This window comes from Mixophyes fleayi, chromosome 3 (assembly GCF_038048845.1).
Source record: "Mixophyes fleayi isolate aMixFle1 chromosome 3, aMixFle1.hap1, whole genome shotgun sequence".
NCBI lineage: Eukaryota > Metazoa > Chordata > Amphibia > Anura > Limnodynastidae > Mixophyes > Mixophyes fleayi.
Window position 1 is genome coordinate 123,486,122 of NC_134404.1, and position 14,743 is coordinate 123,500,864.

Genomic DNA, 14,743 nt, shown 5'->3' on the forward strand with positions numbered 1-14,743 from the left:
TGTTTAGAAAATACATTTAAACAAGACAGTTGAACATACATTGAACAACAGTTGAAGACATCTAGAAATAAACTACATCTGCTGCAGCCTTACTCTGCTACTCCGATTGCACAGGACATCACCACTAGGTAATGCTTTTAATTCCCACATTTGTTGTTATTTTTCATCTAAATACTAATGTCTGACAATTTATTTTACTAGCTCTCCTTTCATGGTGTTATCTTTGGAACTATATCATCCTTCACCCTTCCTGCAACACACACTCTGTCCACATTGTCACTTCATTACTTCATTCACCTCTAGTTAACACTCATGAACTGTTGTCCTATTTAAAGACAATAGTTATAACAGCCTCACCCCGTCGCCAGAAACTAAAAAGGACACACATCTTACAATCACCTTTCCGCCTGCGTGCTTCTGTTAGCTCTAACCTAATCCAGGACCCCCTCACGTCTCCCACACACATATCTGAACACAGCCGAAATTCAGCAAACCTCAAACACATCACCTGTTTCCCCTCTCTTCCAAAGTCCTTTAAATGTGCCCTTTGGAATGCACGTTCTGTTTCTAACAAATTTACCTCCATACACGACCTCTTCCTCTCAAACAACCTCAACTTTCTGGCAATAACAGAAACAAGGCTCATGCAATTAGACACTGCAGCCCTTTCATATGGGGCCTCCATTTCACCCAGACAAGGAGGGGGGGGGGGGTTGTCTACTTCTCTCCCCACAGTGCTCATTCACTGTTATACCAAATGTCCCATCACTCAAGTTCACATCTTTTGAAATACATACTGTTTGGATTTTTAACCCATTCACTATGTGTATGGCTGTGACCTATCAATCCCCTGGACCACACCAATAATTTCTTCAACATTTTTCTACATGGCTCCATCACTTCTTATCTTCTGTCATCCCCACCATCATCATGGGTCACTTCAACATCCCTATTGCTAATCCATGTTCCAATGCTGCTTCAAAACTGTTTGTTCGAACCTCCTCACTTGACCTCTCCCATCGGTATAGCCACTGTCATGACCTTGTTTTCTCTAGACTATGCTCAGTTTCTAATTTGCTTAACACGCCTGTCCCCTTCTTGGGATCATCACCTTATTAGTTACTCGCTCACTCCCAGTGCTTTAACCTCCCTGCTGTCAAACTCTTCCAAGCCTCTACATAGCCGCAGGAATATTAACTCTATTGATTTTCAACAGTTTTCCACCCCTTTCTAACACCTTTTCTCCCCAATGTCTACATTGTCCTCCCCTGATATGGCAGTACCTCATCATACCCTAGAAAGTGCACTCGATCAAGTGGCTTCAGCGACTCTTTGTACTCCGCATAGACTTTGTTGTTAACCATGGCACACTAAAGTAAAGAGAAATCTAAAAAAAAAACAAATCAAACTTTCCAGTAAAGCAGAATGTCACCGGCGTAAATCTTGTACCTCTTATGATTTCAGCGCATATACTGCCATCTACAACTCCTATTGAAATGCTCTGGACACTGCTAAACAAACATACTTTCAATCTCTAATCTATGCTCAGGCTTCTAACCCCAAATGCCTTTTTAACACATTTAAATCTCTTCTAAACCCTCCCACCCCAAATCCTCAGACTACCATCAGTGCCCAGGATCTTGCTTCTTATTTGAAGAACAAGATTGATAAGAAAAAAAAATAAAAAATTCTGACCCAAACTATCTCTCAGCTCCCATGCCCCTCAAAACTTCAAGAGAATTGCCTACACTCACTCATACAATTTCTTTCTACAAAACAACCTATTGGATGCTCTTCAGTCAGGCCTTCACTCTCAACACTCCACAGAGAGTGCGCTGACGAAAGTTGTCAATGATTTGATCACAGCTAAAACTAAAGGCAATTACTCCCTTCTAATTTTCCTGGATCTCCCTGCTGCATTTGAAACTGTTGACCACACTCACCTCATACAAACACTACAATCCCTAGGTCTTCAAGGCACTGTCCTATCTTGGGTCTCATCCAACTTATCTAAACACTCTTTCAATGTTAATTTCTCTAGAACAACCTCAACTCTGCTTCCTTTATCACTAGTAAAACCACAAGGCTCAGTCCTAGGTCTTCTTTATCTACACCGCTTCTCTTGGAAAACTAATAAGCTCCTTTGGATTTCAGTATCATCTCTATGCAGATGATACACAAATCTATCTATCTTCTCCTGATCTCTCACCATCTGTGTTGTCTCTTGGTCCTGACTGTCTTTCGTCTTGGATGTCCTCTCTCCAACTCAAACTCAATCTTTCAAAAACAGAATTAATAATATTCCCATCCATCAATAGAAGCTTTCTGCCTGACATTTCTATATCTGTTAATAACATAATCAAAGATCCCACCCTGTAAGCTTGCTGCCTAGGTGTAATCCTTGACTCACAACTATCCTTTGCTCCCCACATCAACATATTTACATCATGCTGCATACATCTAAAAAATAATTGGCAGAATACATATATATCTTACACAAGACATTGCAAAAACAAATGATTTAACTCCTTAACTCAACTAAAAATGTTGCATTTTTTTTTGCAAAAGTAATTTAACATAGACCCCATCTAAGATAGTAAAAACTACTGTCTATATCAATTCTACACAATCCTGTTTGTGAGGAATGACAACTTTAAAACTGCTCAGCTATAACCGTTTCCATCTGTATAAATGCAAGAGCTCAGTTCGTTGATTCAATTTGTGAAAATCCCAGCAAGAACATCAGACATAATAATGTGAACAGGTGCAAAGTAAACAAAATAACAAACGAGTAGTACTGCTTAATCTTAACCAGCTGCATAGGAGCTTCACATCACTGCTAATGGGGACCCTGTTCATTCCATTCCCACTCAAGTATGTGGTTTCCTGATAACCTCTATTCCCTACCTCATATCTTGACTTTGCCCATGTGACATATGGCCCAGTCCTCGCTTACATGATCACATGAATGGATGATAACTGATCCATAAGCCCACCACACTCAATATTCTGATGATGCAATTGGCTATAGGTTGTTCCAACCCAGCCTTCTTCAAACCCGAGTACATCCCCAAGTATGATTTGCAGATTAAAGGCATTAAGTGCTGATATCATACTAAAACACAATGACTTTAGCACAAGACATCTGTCGGAGTTCATTTATACAGGTAACAGAACTCTGATCTGACTTCTCATCTCCTTGTGTTTTATAAGAACTAATGTACTCTTAAAATAGGAGGTTAAAATTGGAAAAACACTGTTGCTTGCCTGAGGTGATGTGCATATCAACATGTGTTTTGACTTCATTGCTAGGTCTGGATTCTGTCATGTGACATAACTAACACCAAATCCAAGTACTGACTGCTCATCAAATTACATCTGCCATAGATTATAGAGTATGTAAATTCTGAGGAAGAAATGCCAGGACACTTCCTACAATTGTCAAAAAAAAAGAAAATCAGAGAAAATGACAAACAATAGCATCTTGGATCAACTATCACATAACATCAAGGTTAGTCATCAGTGCCAGTAGGGTAATCATTAACATTTCCTAAGCACGGTTTAAAAATCCCTTTTATATGAGTCATTGCTATGGAATCTCCAGGAACAAAATCTTATGATACACTGGAGACAGGTTCCCACAATTCTACTACAACAATTTGATATGTTAATAATGAATGCAACATTCACTCCATTTGGTGCACTGACAGCTCCCAGTAGGACTGCCTTAACAAATTTTTGGGGTAGCACCCCAGTAAAGATGTTAGCCCTGGAAACTGGTGCTTGACTCCATATTTGAGGGCTCAAAAGCAACTATTACCCCTGTTATACCTATAGAGTGTATAAAGCATATACCGGTTCTATGATCCTAACTTCAGGAGTGAGGGGGTGATCATATTGATTCCTCTGTTTACAGCCGTTTCATCTGGCTGTCATCAGCGTGAAACTATTTGTGCAGTTCAGTTCAAATCTGATTATGTTGGTTTGTTGGCGCAGCAGAGGGGACCAGCCATATACAGAGGACTCACTAGCAATAGTTGCCCAACGAAGGCAGGATTTTCAGGACACATAAGTGTTATATACACTCTATACAGAAAATGCTTACATGTATAGGGGTAATATTTGCAAAATAGAATTTTAGGATCAATTTTGAACATTTGACATCCATTAGTAAAGAAAAAAAAGACCTCCACAAAAATGGCCATTAGAATTAAAGAATTACTATGAAATGGACTTCTACTGGCTACATGTACTGACCATTAGTTTGATTATTAATCTGCTTCAGCCTAACAAACTTTAAAAAATGTAAAAATTATTTCAAATTAGACTTGGTCAGTGGAGGTTGGCAAAGATAGTAAATTAGATGTAGCACCAATGGCTGACAGCACACAGTAGTGTTTGTAGTATCAAGAGCAGCAAGCCAGGACCTGCTGGGACTGGTTGTGCCATACAGTAAATTAAAAGTAAATAAACCAACCCACTATGAAAATAAATAAAGGCTCACCTATACTCTTGTTGCAGTCTGTATTCCACAGCTAAAATCTCGGGATTTTTTTTTTCTTCCAGTAATCCATGGGAATAAATTGCATCACTATATCCTCATAGACAACATTCTCTGCTAAGAGCAATGACACAAAGTACAGCCATGGGGCCTGTCTCCAAGTACTAAATCAAAACGGTTTTGCTCCGACTGGCAAGAGGGTTTCTAACAGTGTGTGTTTATTTACTTTACTATGTGGCACCACGGAACCTAGTGCCAGTATGCACTGACAGGTACTGACAGCCATGGGTATGGTAGCACCTGTAGTTCTACAAGTGCCAGTGTACCCAAGTCAAGGGAGGGGGGGGGGGGGGGGGGAAACTGCCCTGCATATCTATAGGGAGGGGGGGGGGGGGAAATGCCCTACATATCTATAGGGAGGGGGGGGGGGGAAATGCCCTACATATCTATAGGGAGGGGGGGGGGGGGGGAACTGCCCTGCATATCTATAGGGAGGGGGGGGGGGGGGAACTGCCCTGCATATCTATAGGGAGGGGGGGGGGGAACTGCCCTGCATATCTATAGGGAGGGGGGGGGGGAACTGCCCTGCATATCTATAGGGGGGGGGGGGGAACTGCCCTGCATATCTATAGGGAGGGGGGGGGGGAACTGCCCTGCATATCTATAGGGAGGGGGGGGGGGAAATGCCCTACATATCTATAGGGAGGGGGGGGGGGGGGAACTGCCCTGCATATCTATAGGGAGGGGGGGGGGGAACTGCCCTGCATATCTATAGGGAGGGGGGGGGGGGGGGAACTGCCCTGCATATCTATAGGGGGGGGGGGGAACTGCCCTGCATATCTATAGGGAGGGGGGGGGGGGAACTGCCCTGCATATCTATAGGGAGGGGGGGACGGGACTGCCCTGCATATCTATAGGGAGGGGGGGGGGAACTGCCCTGCATATCTATAGGGAGGGGGGGGGGACTGCCCTGCATATCTATAGGGAGGGGGGGGGGAACTGAACCTGTGTGTGCCATTGCTCATACAGAAACAGGAGGGGTGGTAGTGCTATTATAAGTCTCCAGTGACATTGCTCTGTGCCATTGCGCAGAAACAGGACAGCTGGCAGTGTTCATGTCACTCTCCAGTCTCAGTGCCTTTGGTCACACAGAAGCAGGGGAAGCAGTGTTCTTTTCAGTCTCAAGTCACATTGCTCTGTGCCATTGATATGAATTAGCATCAGTCCACAGAAGACCGGGAACACAAAGCAGCTGTTGACACCAGTTATGATGATACTAATCCCTCTATGTCATCTGCTAAAGCCTATGTTCAAGTGCATAGTGGTTTTAAGTCAGGGAAACAAAATTGTAAAAAGAAAAAAAAAACAACTCTATAATAAAGGTGAAAGTTTACTGTAGAAAAACATAAAATTGTCAACATGCCATTCTACCCAAAATATTAACAAACATACCAGCATCAGCTAGCTCCATTCTCTCAGTTAGATCACAGTACCTGCAATCTACACTATCATCCCCGCCTCCCCCCTTATCCTCATCAGTGTGTACACCATCCTCACACAATACTAATTCATCCCCGCTGGAATCCACCATTACAGAAGTCTCTGTACTCTGATGTAAATACCGGTATTGGCCTTCTTCTTGGAATTTGCAGTTCATTTTACGGCAGAGCCGTCACTATTTTTGGCCAATTCTTTCAGACCAGACCAAATGTCAAAATGTTGTGCTGACTTATCTGCATCACCACTGGGTGTCTTGGGAAAGCTAAGTATTTTCCTAGCAGCAGTTGCCAGAGAAACTGGAGGAGACGTTGCTGTCATGTACCACTTTAACGATCAGCTTGCTGACCAGGAGCTCATTGCATCTCTTGTACATAGTGATCCAATTTCAAGATGTTGACAACTCTTGTATCCTGGTAAAGCAAATAAAGTTCTAGATCCACAAATCCAACATAGCATGATTTAAAAAAATTTTTTAATTATATATATATACACACACACACACACACACGTTAACCCGTGCATGATACTCATGCATTCTAGTCAAATCAAGCTACTTAAGGTGTTAAAAAGGTTCTTGTCATGCATTTGGGCCATAGCCCAGGCCTCAACCACCAACCACTCCCCATTGTCACCCCCGGCAACCACCAACCACTCCCAACTGTCACTTCTCCTTCAAGAAATATATATATATATTTTTTTTTTAAATCTTTATAAACACTTTTAACAATTAACAAATTAAATTAACAAATTAAAAACATCTTAGTATACCAAATTTCAGCCCTGAGTTTTTTTTTCCACACACACTAAGAATTTAGTAGGTCAGTGTATAACTCTGCCCAGCAGGTGGCGCTGCAGCTCGGTTTTATTTTTTCCACACACACACAGACCGACAGACTAACACACGCCACTAGACATTTATATAATATATATATATATATATATATATATATATATATATATATATATATATATATAGTGTGTGACATGGATGATGTTCCTAGATGGTTAAGGTCCCTACCTCTACTGACTGCGGCTTTACAAACGTTACAAATTGCTAGACAACTGTCAGGATTAGGTAAAAATAGTTCCACACATAAGAGGTGGATTTTTTGATCTTATGCCCAGGCATGACAATGACCTTCTTCTTATCACTGGAAGGAACGGCTTCCACTGGTGCAGAACTTACACAAGAAACATCATCCTCATCAACATTCTCATTAGCGCCGTCGTCGGCTACACAAATATCCCCCTCCTCCTGTTGCAATTCCAAAGTGGTATCCTCAATTTGTGTATCACCCACATCTCTAAGAGTCCTATGATGATGATGATGATGATGATGATGATGAGTCCTACTGCTGACAACCTGCTAGAAAAATTAAGGGATGTCATTGCAACATGGCTTATCTGGTTTGGACTCTCCTGAGGATATGTCATTTATGATAATGCCACCAATATTGTGAGCATTACAGCTGGGTGAATTCCATCACATTCCCTGTTTTGCTAACACAATCAACTTGGTGGTGCAGAGCTTTTTAAAATATTACAGTGACATGCAGGAGATGCGGTCTGTGGTCCGAAAAAATTTCGGCCCACGGCTAGCTTTAGTCGCCGGTTCACAGGTTGTCCTTCCTTGAACAACTTTGGTAGGTACTAACCACTGCATAACGGGAACACCCCACAAAACCTGCCATTTTGGAGATGCTCTGACTCGGTCATCTAGCGATCACAATTTGGCCCTTGTCAAAGTTTCTCAGATCCTTACACTTGACCATTTTTCCTGCTACGAACACATCAACTTTAAGAACTGACTGTTCACTTGCTGCCTAATGCATCCTACCCATTGAACGGGGTCATTGTAACGAGATAATCAATGTTATTCACCTCACTTGTCAGCTGTTTTAATGTTGTGGCAGATCAGTGTAAATCAATTCATGATTTTGAAAATTAAAAAAAGAAATAAAAACAAAACATTCAGCAGAACTCCTCATATTAAAATGTAAATTGTTCTTAGAAGGATATATGAAATACTTTTAACCACATTTATTTATGCACAACTTAGTACGCAGTCTTGCCCGAAACAATAATGATAATTGTGAGTTATTGCAGCTTAGTTCCTTTCACAGTAAGACAGAAGGAACAATGTGTGAGAGAAAGTTTGCATGAATGTACAACAATAGATATATTCTAAATAACCAATTCCTTCACATAAGTAACAGGAAATGGTGGAGCGACGGACATGATATTTGAATTAGCCAGAGATCACTGCTAATGACAACACCTCAAGTACACTGCATCAAGAAAATAATTAAATTACCAAACAAACGGTTTCAAAAAGTAATAAAATCCTGGCTTCAAAAACAATGCAAACTATGTCTGACCAATCATTCCCCAGGTCTAGAAAACAAGGCTGCATGCTCTGTCACAATTATGTGTGTAATAGATTAAAAATTAAAATATGCAGCACATAACACAATAAAAAGTCTATGTATTATATTATGCGTTGAAAATCTTTATGCATCACTGCAAATCCCAGTGCCAGCCAGGGGAGGGCTGGCAAAGTTCAGCCTAGGGGGCACAACTCAACTCAGCAGCCTATTTTAAAGGACAACAAATGCTGGTGACCCAGCCCAAGATAGCCCTCTATGGGACCGGCCCATGGGGAAGATGCCCCCTAGCCCAGTATGCCCCTGGTGCCAATACACATGAAAACTTTCCCTGCACCCATATACGTTCATAGTATGGTATGATTATCAGCACCACAAATAAGGGCCACTGAATCCTACAAAGAAAGTGCAGACAGTAGACACAAGTGCTCAAAGCAAAAGCTGAAGAAACATGGAAGCAAGACATCTCTCAGTGTGCTCTATAAACACTCATATACTTTCTTCATAGGGTTCAATGACCTCCGTCTGCAGGGCCGGGTGAGATGCCTTCACATGCAGTTTAGGCCATACTTGCCAACTCTCCCTGAATGTCAGGGAGACTCCCTGAAACAGGGGTGATCTCACTCCCTGAAGAGTCTGGCATTCTCCCTGATGCTGAGCCAGTACAAGACGTGGTTGACTTCATCATCTGTGGCATGACGACACAGTTCAGAAATTGTGTCCTATGTCCATGTATTGATGCCTATGGAGGTGGCCATTTTCATGGAGACCAAGATTTAATCAAAGACTGACAGATAAAGACAACATGACTTCAGTAATGGAGACAGAAATGTAAAAGACACTTCAGTCTCTAGAGATTCATTAGCTGCTTTTCTTTAACACATAATTGCCTACTATCCTGGAACGTCTGGGAGATTCCCGCTTTTCTGCGAGATCTCCCGGGAGAGCAGGGCAACCTCCCGGTTCTCGTCCCGCAATACATAAGTGCCAGGGGGCGTGACTTAATGGCGCAAATATCGTGTCATCTTAGCCCTGCCCCCTGCTGTAATTAGCCAAAATTATGCGATTGGCAAAAAATTATGCAATTTGTCAAGCCTCGCCCCTGCATGCCCACCTCTCCTGGGATCTCCCTGAAGCCAACGAGGAAAAGTTGGCAAGTATGGTTTAGATCAAAAATACCACAGAAACCGGTTAGAAGATTGTGCACAAGTCACTAATCTGTGCCATGAGATGAATAAAGTCTGACTCTTCAGACTGACCACAAACTACATAGTACTTTCCATTATCAGGTCGATCACAATGGCAAGGTGATGATGATGTTGACAAGGGCTCATATGATGCAATGGCCCCTATTTATTATCCACCGCAAAATATGAAAGATATTTTTCAATCCTCATGGCATAGATAAGGATTGAGCTATCTTTCATATTTATTAAAAAACCTACAGAGGAACAGCAGTTCCGAAAATTTGCTGTTCCTCCAAAGTAAAAAAAAAAAAAATCACCTTTCACTCGTCTCTTTTCAATGCGAACCTCATTGCAATCTACTCTCCTCATTTCATTCCCTGTGTTCATGTGCCGATCGAAAATCTCAGACATGCGCACAGAGAACCCTACTGTAGTGCTCTTAACGAAGTTGAATCATGTGACAGGGAGGGATCACATGATCCCTCCACACATGCTCTGTCTAGCTCTGCTCTTCGAAGCACAGCTGACAGTAATGAAAATTTTCAATTACGGTAATGTATGCCAGCTTCAGATACGATATCTGCAGCGAAAGCAATGTTCATAAATGTCAACTTCACTTATTTTTGTGATTAATCGATTTAACAGGGGAATATTGTTTGATAAATAGGCCCCATGAGAGGAAAGAGGGTTGCATGATCAGCAAAAAAAATATTTTTTTTTCACAATAAATAACAATTCTCTACCATAGGAAGAGATGGTGGCATTTTTTACTAAGTGGATTTTCTTATAAGGAATAGCATCAATAGCTGTAATCAAGAAATAGCACAATTGGTGTGACTGGCACAGGGGCTTAATTTACCTGCCATCATGGGGTCATAAAGATTACTTTTTTTTTTGTCTGTCTGTTTAGGTTAAATAGTCTGCTGCCTGCGGGTTTTTATTCTAATTCCGTATATCAACATCACTTAATTTATGTAACTATAGGAAAGCAAGAGATGTCAGTGTCACATTTACACCAGACTAAAAGAAGCAAATAGTTCACATACTAAATACAATGAACATATCTTTGTATAAAAATGCCTAGGACTATTCTTGAAGCAAACCCAAGCTGTTATGTAGCTTAATGATCAGCACTGATGAAAAAGTTGTGAACAGTATGCATACTTACTGGCAGAGTTATGATATATAAATGAATGGAATGAATGTAGGAGACATCCAAAAAGGAAAAAAAGAGTTCTAGAGCTAAACATATTGTACATTAGCTTTAGCCATATCTGTTACAGCAGATGCACGTCATTCCATGCCTTTCACATATCAAGCTATTATTTTAGTTATGTGTGTAGGGAGGTCAAACGTATAAGCCAAATTACAGCCACAAAGACGCTAAACATGTACGGCGCTGTACGGCGCAGCCAGGTAAATCCCAGGAGCCAGGTAACCAAAGCACTGAAAATATTACTGCTGGCGCCTAACTTTTGGAAATAATTTGTATCGAGGTAACCGGATGCACGTCTTTCTTGACTAATTTAAATATCCTTCTGGTTTATAAATTCTACCTTATTCTGTCCACCCCGATAAGACAACATTTGTTAATTATCACATAACAATGAGAGTCTGCTGGCTGCAGTGGTAACTTGACAGGTTACATGTCTGAAACCTGTCATCACTATTCCCTCACAAAAGTACATGTGGATTTTCATAATGACCTCATTGTACTCCTATTAGAAAACTCAAAACACAAGGTCAGTTGAAGGGGGGAGTGGGTAAATGCAGAAACCTGTTTGAATATAAATAAATTATTTTGTTACACTTTCTTAAAGTTAAATGACATCAGATTCCCTCACCTCCACTACTACTTTAAAATATTTAATAAGCACACAGGTATGGAAAATGGCTTGGCTAGAGAACAGAAAGATATATATATATATATATATATATATATATATATATATATATATATATATACACACACACGAGCATCCATGATATATAAGCAGTGTAAAAAATTTTTTTTTTTTTTAAAAAAGTAGCCTTGATATTTAGGATGAAAACCACCACGTAGCATTCAAAAAGGCATGACATTAAATATTTTAATAATATTTGTTATTGTTCTACAAAAGTTATCTGGACAGCTTGCGTCAGCTGTGTCTTTCCGGAGCATACAGGACATTCATATATTACAGACAAACATTATTTCGCACCTATTTACTGTACCTGGTAATTTATCTACATGCAACTATTCAACACCTTTTCTGCAAACTAAAAACCCAAAATTGGAGGATACTAAAAATACTTTCCATATTGAACAAAATGAAATAATCCACAAATAAAATAAGGTTCACAGCTAGGAACTAATACAATTGTGTCACCATAAAAATCAAGTTTTAATGTAATTTTTATACCGCAATGGGTAACAAAAAAAAAAAAAAAAAAAACATTTTTACAGATTGCTTTTTTCTCTTAAGATATGATCAAATAATATGTAATTTCAAAATATATACTGGTAGGTTTGGTTTTGGACAGGATTTACCGTAGTGTGTTTATGGGGTAGATAACATACTGTAAGCTTAAAAGGGACAGGGACTGATTTAAGTGATATGAAACTTATATTAAAAATATTATTGCATATAATCACAGATTATTAACTATTTAGTAATAAAACCTCACACATAATAACTGCACTTTTGAGAACCACCAGAATACTGAACAAATGATAAAATAGGTGTTTTGACAAGTAAATGTAAAAACAATGATCATTTCGGATAACACAGTATTCTGCGTAAGCCCAGGCACTGTGTGTACTGGTGACAATACATATATCACTGGAGTGTGAATTTCACAAATGTACCTGGATATTATCTATAATATACGCCTAAATGACTCAAGGGGCCCATCAAGTCAGAGAACGATGTAGGTAAAGGGGTCTATAGCTGCCAATGCAAACAGGTTAACCCATTTATCATCACCTCGTCATTACCCCGCTGGAGAGCAGGCGGAGAGTCACGCAGTTGTGTAAGAGTGAGGAGGGGGGGAGTAGTGGGCAGAAACTGAAATGAATTTACCTTCTTTGACTCCTGGCAGCTTGGAATTGTCGATACTGATTTCAGTCATGTTTGCAGCCTGCTGTCAGCCCTCCTGGAACACCTCTGTGAGGAACACGCTATTCGGCCCTGGGGCCACTTGCGTAGCCGTTCGGGCGTAGAGCTGTCATTGGCGGTGGGATCCCTGAGACTAACTAGATCGCACGATCAACAAGATTTGTTGAGAAAAGATACAATGTAACCAGGATAGTCTACACTAGGATTGTATGGCAAGTGAGAGAGGACAAAATACATCCAGGGCTGGGCTGGCTAAACAATCGCATGACGTCACATTCCCAGAGCTAACAAGAGGCAGCAAGAGATTTAACTCCTCCACTGCTGGCGTCAGACGGTTCAATGCTTTAGCAAATGTTTTAACACCAAAATTAAATGTTTACTATTATATATCTATTTTATAGTTACCCACTTGCCATTTTGTGATGCACTACGACTACTATTTTTTTTTTTGCTTTGTTTGTATTTGTTTAATATTTATCTTTAACTAAGAGATCAACCCTCACGTTGGAAACAACAATAATTACACAAGACAAAGATTAACAATTTGAACATGTATTTGAAATCCGCAGCATGTTTCTACATATGTTAATTTATAAAACATATGAGACCAACAAGTGCAGTGAAGAAGAAAAAAAAAACCATAAGGTTTGTTTGTCTGTAAAGCGTGCAATGTGTTGCTGCTGGGAAAACAAGTCATCTGTGACTGCCAACATTTACAACTAGAAAATCGGGACAAGTTAACTAATGTCCTGATCAGCTCAACCCACCCCCCATTTCGGGGGATGCACTACTTGTTTTCACGTATACCACTCTCATTGTGGACACCACATGTGTCCTGTGCCATGAAATTCAGCAACATTGGCAGGTATGAAGTTGGTAGAGTTTTAAATACTGGACATATTTACAAGTAAAATTAGTCAAAGATAAGAACTTACAGTAGTGCTAGAAATTTAAATGGTTTGGGTTTAAATATATTTGAAATAGATTTCAGTAGATCCTTCCCACTAAAGATGGAAATGGTGGCGGTAACACTGAAATAATATTAAGTACTGAAATAAAGAACAAATTAAGAAAAGAAAATACACATTTCAATGTTCTTAAATTGAGTCTGACAGTGGAAGGAGCATGGAGTTTTTTTTGTTTGGTGAAAATATAGCAACAAAGTACAGTAAGCAGTGATTTACAAAGCTTTCAGACTGAGTCGTGATGTATGCCTAGGAGAGACGAATGTGACATGGGTGTCAAATATTTCTGCCATGTTATGAGGGAGATGCCTCTCTGTCTTGCATAACTGATGAACGCATACCGCCATCTGACATCTACTCTTGCTACCTACCTACCTAACCTTACATTGACTTCTAAGAACTTCCATTCACCTCCCACACAAGCTATTTCACTGTTTGTAGAACAGTATGGAGCATGATTCTGTGAACATATGTGCTACCTAAGATCCATCATTACAGGGGTAATTTAGTTAGCCGCAAGGTGCCACCGGACATTGCCTCGAAGTCCATCTGCACACATTGCCAGCCAATACGGTACAGAAAGTCTGCTCATTTTTTTCCTTGCATCTCTATGGCATGCGAGGGAATGAGTGGAGATTTGAGAGAAAACTCAAGAGACAATGTGTCTCCGCAGACTGTTCCAGACCTCGCAACTAATTGAATTCTCCCATTTGAGTTGGTAGGATTTAGAGCCTATGAATGAATGAAACAAGAATGTGAAAACAGGAACAGGTAGTCTTCCTGATATTGTTCCTCAGTGCATAAGGTATCATGCTGAGAAAAAAAGATCCTGTAACAATGGTGCATATGTTTACTAAAATATGTAAAAGTAGCTACATGTGTATATTCATTCTTGTCCGCTGTATGTATACTGTATATGTTGCTGCGACTGCCTGTAAGCCATACTGAGACCAGGAAGTATGCACAGTGGTTCATGGCTCCTCGATCACAGCGATCAAGTGAACTCAGTCTGCCTGATGCTGATTTTGACTTATTTTTCCACGTAATTTATGCTAAAAAAAAATTCCTGTTAAAATAGCATATTTACATCCATATGCTAAGTTGGAGG

The 14,743-nt window shown here is 40.2% G+C and overlaps 1 protein-coding gene across 2 annotated transcripts in view; it reads right to left on the minus strand.

The window, feature by feature from the left end:
- Positions 1–12,900, minus strand: part of CCDC50 (coiled-coil domain containing 50) — a 68,310-nt gene extending 55,410 nt beyond the window's left edge. The window contains exon 1 of one of the 2 annotated variants that reach the window (XM_075202289.1): positions 12,635–12,900. In XM_075202289.1, coding sequence (XP_075058390.1) covers positions 12,635–12,683 — 49 coding nt within the window. In that variant the 5' untranslated portion in view covers positions 12,684–12,900. The remainder of the gene's footprint in view (positions 1–12,634) is intronic. The other variant, XM_075202290.1, reaches the window with a different exon arrangement.
- Positions 12,901–14,743: the final 1,843 nt, after the last annotated feature.